An 11337-nucleotide genomic window follows, 5' to 3' on the forward strand; every position below is an offset into this window, starting at 1 on the left:
GAGTTGTTTCTTTCACTCCTTAGCGAAATGAAAAAGAGAAAACATATTATAGTAAAAAATGGTGAAAATTCAGTAATAATCATGACTATACAGTCGTTGTATAACATATATGATGAGCTATAGTATTCTATAGATAGCGAATAGTTAAATAAATTGTAAACAATGTATAAATTTTAATTATAAATAATTACAATATAATATTAGAAAAGGAAAAAGAGAGCAACTAAAATAAAAAAATATATCATGCTAGTCATCTGCTAAATTAAAAATGAATTAACTGTAAAGAGTCCTTATTTGATAATTTATTTCTTCTTTAATTTCTTGGCGGGAGCTTCTACCTTGGAGCCGGTCTTGAAGTACAGCGCGTAGAAGACTCCGGACGCTACTACCAGGATGGTTGAGAGAACGGTGATGTACTCAGCGCGGTTTCTGTAATTTAAAATAATCAATTGTTATTTATTTGTAAATTTACTGACTGTTAACAAGTTTAGAAGATTAAAGTTTATACTCGTGCCGTTACAATCAAACTACGTCATAATCAAAAGAGTTAAAGGAATGTGTCAATGTGTAAGCGCGAGCAAGAGACTTGAAACTATGATAGAGTCGACTTCCACTCTCACCCGATGCAGCTATATACAAGTGTTTTACATGGAACGACTGCCTATCTGACCTCCACAACCCAGGTTATAACCCAACCTGGGTTATAACACGTTGCCCTTCAGTAAGACTGGTTATCAGACTTTCAAACTTCTGACTACTGTTAAAGAACTTCGAGAATCACAGCCGGGACCCACAATTTAACGTGCCTTCCGAAACACGGAGTAATTCTATATGTATAAGATGGTCACCCCATCCACAGAACAACCTCATAACTTCAAATCAGCACACACTAAGGACTTTATGTCAATCTTTTGGTATTGTATGGATAAAGAATTGGGCTAACCAATAACTGATGAACATAGGTAATTGCGTAATATTTAATCATATCTTAAAAGGAGTCTTTAAATAAAATGGCAATAGACAAGTATATGTAGTTAAAGTACTTACTCGAAGGGTGTTCCGCAGATGGTGTACCAGGTAGCGCCGTTAGCCGGCAGTTTGTTGCCGACGCAGTGGAAGTCGAAGTACTTCTCATCGTAGTCCGAGGGGCAGAAGTATTTCCTCTTCTTTAGCTCCTGAATCAAAAACAAAACATTTATTTATAAAGGTCAAGTACTGACAGCTAGTCAATAAAACAGAGAGTGAATTTACCGCCATTCCTCATAGAAAAATGCAGGCAAGGAAATCTTGGCCAATCTTTTAAATCGCTAACTATATTTTTACAATATCTATATTGACTAAGATTTTTTTGACGTCAACTCCCACACTAATAATTGCTCTTGTGTCGCAGAGACTTTTACATACATACAAACAAAGGACACAAAGTACAACCAGACCCGAAGCAACTATTTGTGGATGGCACAACAATTGTTCCGTGTGGTAACCGAACCCACGGTTTCCCGACATAATGGTAGTGGCGTGGCGACCACCTTTTGCGGTGCGCCAAAGGTCATCTAAAAACGTGTTTAAAAACATATCTAAAAATGCTTAATTACTTTATTGTTTTCACACTATTTACTATGTACTCGATAGACGCAGTTTAGTGGGAGTCTAAAATGATGAGTCGACAAAACTCTCAAGCACTTTCTGATGACGGAATGTAATTGATACTTTCTCAGAATCAAACACGTGGACATAACTTATGATTGAATTACAATGTTACAATAATACCTAGGTTCTTACTACTCAGTTAATATTACAAGTACTGACCTAAAATATAAAAAGCAAGACATTTCTTAAACATCATCTAATTGTTTGGTTGAATGTAGCGCGATTCTCTATCACTTTCAACTATCAACAAACGGCTAGCTAAAAATTGTTGTATGAGTATCTAATCAGCGCCTCCAGTGGGCGCCGTAGGAACTTATTTAAATGACAAATTCTCGATACTCGTTAATACCGAGTGTAGATAATCAGATTTTAAATATCGTACAAAATACTATTTAAACGAAATATACCTACAGTACTGGCCATGGTGGACTCGAGGCCCCCATTCGGAAGTAAACCCTTGACCAGCAATGGGACAGGATCGAGTAAAAAAAAAATTAACATAATATTGGAGAGCGCAAAAATAGGGATGCTATACGAATACAAATTAGATACTTTAGTGTCTTTTTCTTACCTGAAACTTAACTTTTTTGTTGGGACAAGGAACCTTATCAGTATTCTAATAGGGTACTTGAATACCCTTTAAATATGCTACTCTACGACTAGTTAAAACACATTATAGGATAGAAATACGACAAATCGGCACAAATTAATATTTTCTTTGGGATCAAATGAGTGCTTTTAATAATGTTATAGCCTGTAATCATCTTAATTTCAACTTTTTTTTAACTGTAATATCTAATTGCTGGGCAGGGAACTCCTTCCTACACGAGAGGGGTAAGGCTTGAGTCCACCATCTGGCCAAGCGCAACATCACAATTTCAACATTATAACAAAAAAAATACAAAGCATGACAAATAGTAATAGTCACAAATAGTTTACCACGCAGTCGCATATTCAAAATTGTTATAGTGACCATATTTTCTATCAGCTTCAAACATCCGTCTTTAATTCCAAATTAAACATATATCAGGTGCACAAAGATAAGTAAAACATAGTAAGTTATCTACTAATCATCCTAATCGGTTATCGTTTCATTAACGTAGCAGTTTGAGGTCAATGTCTAAATCAAAACTACCCAGATTGCATAGCAACTATAAAATATTATGTAAAATTGATATACAAGTCACGATAGTAACTTCCTTTTATTATAAAGCGTCGATATAATAGTATAAGTTTGTCACACGTACAGACTGCCGGATAGCCGGAGGTCCTGAGCAACTTTATTCGCGTGAGTTACCGGGAAAATAGCATCGTATGAGTTAATCCAGGCTGTAAACTATCTGCGTACGCCTTGAAATCTATTAAATATATTGGACAATTTAATCCATATGTGTAAATTACCCCAAGCCAAACTTTGTATGCAAGATTTGCGGCTAGCGGAGGCATACAAATTACAGAATATAGGATACTTTATGATGGAAATACACAGATCTTCTAAGTATAATCTTGATAAATAGTGCAAGGTCTAGCTTGTAGGTCAATCGTTTTTGCGTCAAAGAGTAAAAACCAATAATCCATCCTTAAAAACTTTAGTATTGATAACTAATATTAGCAGGACTAACATTGGTAAAACAGAAAATGGCGAAACGAATAGAGGTGTATGAAATACACCCCGTATTTCATACATCTCTGTCTACACTTTCCAGTATAACAGGCGTGATATTACTTATGCATGTAATATTTATTTATTTATTAAGGACAACTTACAAAACATACACTAGTAAAAAGTTTACAAACATGTTTCACAATATTAGCTTAGAGCTGTTTTACTTAAAAGTTGCCACGGCATGCAGTGGGACAGTTTCATCAACGAAGTATTTATATTATACAAATACTTAAAAAGAATAGGTACTAAAAATAAAGCAAAAATACAATTAATAACAAGTACAATATTGTAATGTAAATCGCTTCTTTTATTATGAAACACAGATATGATAGCAAATCTCTGTTGCCCACGTCCGGAGCGAATAAGCAGGTGTCTATTTACCTATAATGTTTAATGATAACTGCATAAATTGTAATTTTAAAGCATATGTATGTGTTAAAAACGTGGTTTCTTTATAAATTGCAGCTGCCAAATTATGTATATTAAATATTTTATCTTCTAAGATAGATCATTTTCAATGATTTTTAATTTATCTATTTACCTACGACCTCACCTCAACTTTACCAATGTAAGTAAGACACTAAGCTGAGATATTTTAACACTCTCATATCTATAACCAATGTTTTAACTAAATAAACCGCCTCCAAATCAGTTCGACCGTCCATGTGCTATAGACAGGCTGATACACACAGGGGCCAAACTTACAACACCCCTCATTTTCGACGGGGGTTTAAAGAAGAAGCTTCAGTAGTGTTAGTAGAATAATCTAACTGCTTCTTTCATAAGTGAGCAGCTAGATAACGTGTGTAGGAAGGGCTGTTTGATGTGATCGTCTACATCATTATACGGCCCTTTGTACACAATACGTACACATAGTCTTCAAGCGACTATCCCCATACTAAACCAATCGCGGGACGAATATCAGCAACGTAACTCGCGTACGAACATCAATGTACGACAGAACATTTTAAGCCAAAAATCGTTGAGTATCTAAGACTAGCTGACCCGCGCAACTTCGCTTGCGTCACATGACAGAGAATGGGTCATAATTTTCCCTGTTTTTGTAACATTTTTTACTGGTACTCTGCTCCTATTGGTCATAGCGTGATTGTATCCTATCCAACACTGAAAGATTTTTTCAAATTGGACTAGTTCCTGGGATTAAACAAACAAACAAACAAACAATCAATCAAACAAACAAACTCTTCAGCTTTATAATATTAGTATAGATTTGCGTAGTCTTGCCTACGAAGGGCTAAACTGTTTTATAATTACCTGTCCAAATGGAGTGACGAGTGTGGCGACCTCGTTGCAAGGTCCGACAGGCTCGTGAAGTCCCACGGAGACCTCGTTGGCAGGATTGAAGAAGATCACGAAGCTAAGGTAGATCAGGTAGTGAAGGGCCAGTTGTAGAATCAGTACGTAGTCGATAGCTGTAAGCCTTATGACAAAGAAAGAAGAATATTAGGCTTTTACGATGACAAATAGTTTCAATGAAAGTGAAATATGCAAAAGTATTAAAGTAACTTGCAACTGCTAATTTAATTGCCAGCATTCTGGGACCGTTCCCAAATGATTGTTCAGTGTGGGAATTGAACACTGCAACACGGAGGCAGTTAAAGCAACCTTATAAGAATACGGAACCCTAAAACAAATGTTCAGGAGGGTTACCACGTATTTCAGTTGACAACTATTTAAAAGCCACCATGCTATACATTACTTTCTCCATTACATTATAGTGATGAACACGCTACGTCAAAGCAGCAGTGTACTGAATAGTGACGACCAATTTGACGTACACTAGTTGTCAAATTGAGATACGTGTAAGGCTCTACCCCTTTCCGAGCTAGTGGTAGATTCAGTAATTGTAACGACTATCTTACGTGTCAATATTTGATTTGAACTGAAGATATTTCATTCGTATAACCATGGAACCTACAGAATTTCCGACATGTACAATCCGTAAACCACCCTATTATTTTTTTAAAAAGACACCTCCCTTCTAAGATTTACTCTTGTGCTTTTTGTAAACCACTGCACCACAGAGTCAAACAGTGCGCTGTAAACAAGTACAAGTAAAATATTTTAAAGAATATACTTACTTCTTGGCAATCTTCTCCCTCTCGCTAAGTAGTCCCGAGATGACGATCGTGGCGAAGATAGAGAACAGTAAGAAAAAGGTAACTTCGGAGTGGATCTTGAACACGTCGTGTAATGGGTGGTAGATGGGCACGAACATCAGCACTCCACCAGGCATGCCGAGGAGAGACGACAGGATCAGAGCCTTCCATTCGGACGCTTTGCTATAACAATTATATAAGGTAATCGGAATGTTATTATAATAATTTTAATTGCACCTACTCGTATGTACAACTGGACCCAATACCTGGATCCATTTCTGGTCCTTTACTTCTGGTTCTCTTATCAACCGTTTAAAGATCTCCAGTTTGTTAAAGGACCTATTTAGGATATATCAGTTAGTGTAGAATATGAGATACAGTAAAAAAGTAGTCGTATTTTATTCGCTACTTCTTAGTTTATGAGGATTAAATCTTGGAAATTAATGAACTCCAATAAAAGTACTGATAAAAATATCAGTATAACACAAATATGAACAAGACAACAGCTACTAATATTTTAGTAATAAAGGTTTCCTTTTTATCCTAATACTAGCTGACCCGCGCAACTTCGCTTGCGTCACATAAGAGAGAATGGGTCAAAATTTTCCCCGTTTTTGTAACATTTTTAGATTCTGTTCAAAACAAACGAATAAAGATAATCACTCACCCAGCAGACTCCCACTGGTCAACCTTAGGTCCGCTTGACCTGCAAGCTTTGAAGAAGAAGTAGAAACTAGCAGCAAAAGTGGCGTGGAAGTAGTACGAGTTCCACGGCACCCAGTAATGGCGGTCAAACACATTGGGGTCTGTGTCATGCCACGTCCAGTGCACGAACTTCACTGCTACGATGTCGTAAGGAATGTCTATCAACACTGTGACTAGACCGACTGCGAAAGGCTCCGCGTATTTCGGAAGGTTCAGCCTTGAGACCGCGTAGACTGCGTGGTAGATGAACGCGGGATCTGTAGGAAAAAAATAAAAATTAAGGTTTAGTGCGATTTTTTATAGTTGGTACTATTGAATGGCGAGCGTTTGGTATTTAAAGTTTTTTTAGCAATTCATTTCTGTCCCTCTGCTGGGCTAGGGTCCAAAAGAGGGGTAAAACCTTAACCAAGTACACCACGCTTGACATCTACGGGGTGGGGACTTTGTAAGCCCTCAAGAAATATCTTAAAGAAGCAGTGTGTGCAAGGTGTCATCACAATATCTTCCTTCACCGCTGAAACTAATGATAATTATTTATAACTTAAAGGTGCTAGAAATTGTATTTTTTTTAACTCGTGTAAACGTCGTTTTCACTTATGAAAACTATTTTGAGTTCATGAACTGGATTAACCTCTGAGAATACTGAGGGTAGTACAATAATATCAATGATCTGATTTAGAACTTGCAAACTGGTAGCTTGGTATATTTTTATGAAAACTATTCAGAGAGTCTAATGCTGGGGCTACATTAGCGAGCGAAGATTCGTATGGTGTTGGCGCGACAAAAACATCGTGTTCGGGTATGGGCGATGTTCTTGTCTACATTAAGGCGGGCGAAGATTCGTGTCGAGTTGACGCGATGCATCGTGCCTTGTGCTCGTGCCCTTTCGTTACTCCACTCCATAGTGTAAAAAATTAAATGCACGTCCGTCTCGCTTCAAAGTCTGGACGACACTGAATTGACGTAGATGTAGCCACCTAAGCGAATATTGGCGCGACAAATCCCTTTGATTCGCGCCAGTTCACCGACAGCTCCTCGATACTACATCGTCTTCGCCCGAATACTACGCGATGACACGATGAACCCGGCCACATTCATCGCGTTAACACGAATATTCGCCATAGCCCGCTAATGTAGCCCCAGCAAGACAAACACACTCACTCAGTGTACTGAAAGATTTTACTATTTGATAAACTAAAATTTATGCAGAAAAAGATAAATTGAGTGGAGGCCATGCAACATAGAATCGGTAGTCTCATGCATTATTTATATGTTATGTCATGGTGGTGTACTACAATTTACACAAAAACAGATTAGCTAGAGACATGCTGAAGTAGGTCAAGGCTCAACATGGGTGCAGCATTAGATGATGATACTTTACTTACTTTGTAGGGATCGTAGCAAGGAAAGAAGGGTGATTTTATGTATGTATGTTTGTAAAACCTCGTGGCTAAGAAACAACCGCCGCGCGGATCGGTCTCTCAAAATTAAGCTACGCCTGCCGAGGTTGGTTAGAGAGTGGTGACACTGGTATTCAGCCGACGAGACTGGAAGCCGACTCCAACATAGTTGAAAGAAAGGCTAGACTGATGATGTATGTACTTACATAGAAGGATGATGTGCAACGGCAGCCTTCCTCCTAATAAAACGACGGGTGTCTGAGAGTGCCAGAAGTTATCGTATTCTGGTAGAACGAAATGCCAGAAGTTGTCGGTAAAGACTCCGTGCAGGATCGTCGCCAACCACAGGTATGGCCACCTGCCTCCCTTTCTGAAAGCTGTACAAATATTATTAGAATCAATGCCGATAGAGCTCCTTATACCCAAGGGCGGTATCGTCAACTCAATGGCATGTTAAACTACTTCTGCTTATGTATCGGATAGATTATCGGATGGAATATTTATAGCCGTTTCATAGTTTCGTTGGCACCTTATCTGTTGGGTAAGTTGTCTGACACTTAAGCATAAGCAGTAAAACTGGCAGTTATAAGATGTCGACTAGTAGTGATCATAAATTGCTAAGGATCTACAAGAATGCGAAAAGGTAAGGTTTATATATTTTAAACATAAAGAGACGTGCTTTTGTGACTGTAGGGTTCAATTCTCCTAGAATTATTTGGCAATAGCCAAGTCTTTTAGCTCCAAAATATTTCTATAAGAATAGAACCGACAAAATCTTATTCTTTACGTATCATTACATCACGCTACGATTGTTTATCGACACAAAAGACACTTATTTAAAAGATACAATAACAACGGTGTGTATGACGTAATTTTACCATGTACGAGAGTGAGGAGTCCGGCCAGCATGTACACGGCCTGGGAGATGAGGTACGTGGGTTGCGCCGCCCACAGCTGTTTGATGTCGTGGGTTTGCACCAACCATTCAGGCCACTGTTGAAGTTAAATACAGTTTCGGTTTACCGTTACAGTCCAAAGCAATCCCATATCTAGTAGCTCGATTCTCTATTGCTATCGACTACCGACGACCGGCCAACTTTTTTATTTTTTAATACATCTCCTACGATAAGAATTGCTCTTGTGTAGCGGGGACTTTTACAAACACACAAACACAAAGTACAACAGTATTTTGGCAGTACATTTTACATGACAAACTCCTGATACTCGACAGTACCGAGTGTAGAGAATTACACTACAGATATGGGAGGTTAGTCCACTACCAGCGTGGTGGCCTAAGGCTTAACTAGTCCCTTATTCCAGGGGGGGAAACCAATCTATGCGACAAAGATAAAATTAAGATGACCATTTTAAAATGATACCATTATCCGCTGCCTGAGGTTCAGACTCTCTCTTATAATCACTAACCGAGTTAATATTATAAGAGTGTTTTTTAATGTTCGGACCATCTCAAAGTCTTGAACTAACTAAAGTATCGAATTTTGTTAAAAAAATTACTTCTCTTTGATATAATATATTACTAGTGATTCAAACTACACGACGTCACTACTCCGGAATGAATGTGGGAATAAAAATTCTGTGTTATTAAAGTTTACGAGTGTCCCATTTTCTTCGACATGTTACTTATTATTTTTAAATAAAATATGAAGTAATTAATAGGTTCTGGTGTCCGCGAAAACATTTATTACATCGATCGAAGAATTAGTAGTCCTTAATAATAAATGCGGCTGAGGAAATTGTCATAGCAGTGGGGAAATTACATTCTATTATTGAATATTATAGTAGTTCGTTACTAAAATATTATTAATTATATATTCTTCATGATAATAATGTAATGACTTAATTATTTTGATAATATGTTAAACATTTCACAGCTACCTACATACCTAAAAACTAATTAGCCGTCTCGATTATCGTTAATAACTTGGTAAAAAAGGATATAACTACACCGGTATAATCTCTAATGAGTTATTTATCAGGTAATAGTTATCAAACGATCTAGTATTTAAAGAATTAAACTGTAAAACATACGGTTGGACATTTAACACCAGCTGTTAAAACTAATAAAAAGAAATCGCGGAGCTTAAAACAGTTCGCCATGTGGTTTGAGAATATATTAATATAAAATACATATTAAGTGTATTAGTAGTTAAAATACTCGTATTTTAGTATTTAAATGAAGTTTTTTTTATTACCGTTTGTACCGCTGTGTTCGCCATATTGATAAGCGCGTGCGTCTCCTACCAACTTCGCCGGCAATGTGATTAAACCTCTTTTTTTCGCCTATCAGTTTTAGTAACGCGCTGTGTCGAATATCGATAAAGTCGTTTTGTTATCGATGAGAATGCTACTGGGATTTATTGGGTCATGAATGTACTAGAAATATAATGATAAAACTTCAGAATTATTTTATCGGACACCGATTACCTAATACCGATTTTTTTACACTATATAGCTTCTTAGTTTGTATTGTAGCTAATGTATGAATGGAAATTTCCTAAGATGTGACATTGTCGCTACCTTGTTTTAAGTGTTCAAATTGTAACAATACATAATTTGTAACAATGATAAATGAGATGATTCAAATAGTATGGTGCTATAATTTGTTAAACGCACAAGTTGTAAAATCATTCCATATACTCCATAAAGCTACCCTACCCTATTTATTATTCAATCATGTCTATTGTCTTGTAGCACAAGTTTTTTAAGTAAGTAGTTCTACGTGCAGCATAATATGCTGTAAGTATGCTGTTTTTCAAACTTATCGATATTTTTAATCGACACGCTCCCTCACTATAATTTTATCTATCGCACTGTGTGCGCTACGTGTCTACAAAATGTGCCAACGAAGTGCCACATACCTACATTTATAATAACGAAAAAGTTTGTATTGGAACACCTGCGTAAAGATATTTCCCCTCTGCCTCGCTTCATGTCATACAGAGCAACTGTTATCTCAATCTTGCTTTTATTATTTTATCACTGTAATTACCAATTCCTTTAATCGGATTTATTTTTTACCCATATCTGTCTCATTCACTGTCGCTCCATGTAAAACTCTAGTATCCAGCTGCATACGGTGAGACTGAAAGCCGACTCCAACATAGTTGGAAGAAAGGCTAGGCTAATGATGATCTGTTACAATGCTGGACACGGGTGGGACAGACGAAGGGTTTTCTCACGCTAGCAAAACGCGGTTGGGAGGTTGAGGGTACCTATCCCTTAAAAACTGTGTTGAAGAAAGTTGATTTTAGGTAATATAGGTATACAAGGTTTCATCATGATGTTTTCCTTCAGTTTTAGAACAAGTAATATTAACATATCTTCGAAACATCCTTACCTAGCGTATTGCCTCGGGTTCGAACCCTCGACTATTCGCGTGAGAGGCGAATTCTTAGTCCATTCGGCTATCACTAGTCTTAAGCAATGATTATTAAATTACAAACATAATTATTTTATAATTACTTATACAAATATATGTATGGGTACGCGTCGAGCAGGCGGCATCGAGAGCTTAAGTTTTAAGTCCGCCATCTTGGCGAAATTATAGAAAACAACTGGTGGTGGACACATTTGTGTATTTTCTTTAATGATACGAAACTGACGAGACAGTGGAAGCCTGGTGACTACCTCCACTTCTCACTTCGCTACCCAGAAAGATTTTTTTATTGTGGCTCGCGTACGGCGACCCTCAGATACTGCCTCGCTTATTATAACAGCCGTATTCAACATTTTTCACCAAATTAAATTACGTAATTACATATTCGGAATCGCCGCA

At 37.2% G+C, this 11337-nt stretch overlaps 1 protein-coding gene across 1 annotated transcript; it reads right to left on the minus strand.

Annotated features, from left to right (window-relative positions):
• Positions 1–273: 273 nt before the first annotated feature.
• On the minus strand, positions 274–9855 carry LOC142986783 (uncharacterized). The gene is made up of 8 exons (XM_076135466.1): positions 9755–9855; positions 8420–8534; positions 7748–7918; positions 6104–6398; positions 5419–5619; positions 4592–4757; positions 1048–1175; positions 274–429 (listed from the first exon to the last, which is right to left on the minus strand). The coding sequence occupies exons 1-8, from the start codon at positions 9776–9778 to the stop codon at positions 303–305; spliced, it is 1227 nt and encodes a 408-aa protein (XP_075991581.1). The 5' UTR covers positions 9779–9855; the 3' UTR covers positions 274–302.
• Between the last annotated feature and the right edge of the window lie 1482 nt (positions 9856–11337).

Source organism: Anticarsia gemmatalis, chromosome Z (genome assembly GCF_050436995.1).
Source record: "Anticarsia gemmatalis isolate Benzon Research Colony breed Stoneville strain chromosome Z, ilAntGemm2 primary, whole genome shotgun sequence".
NCBI lineage: Eukaryota > Metazoa > Arthropoda > Insecta > Lepidoptera > Erebidae > Anticarsia > Anticarsia gemmatalis.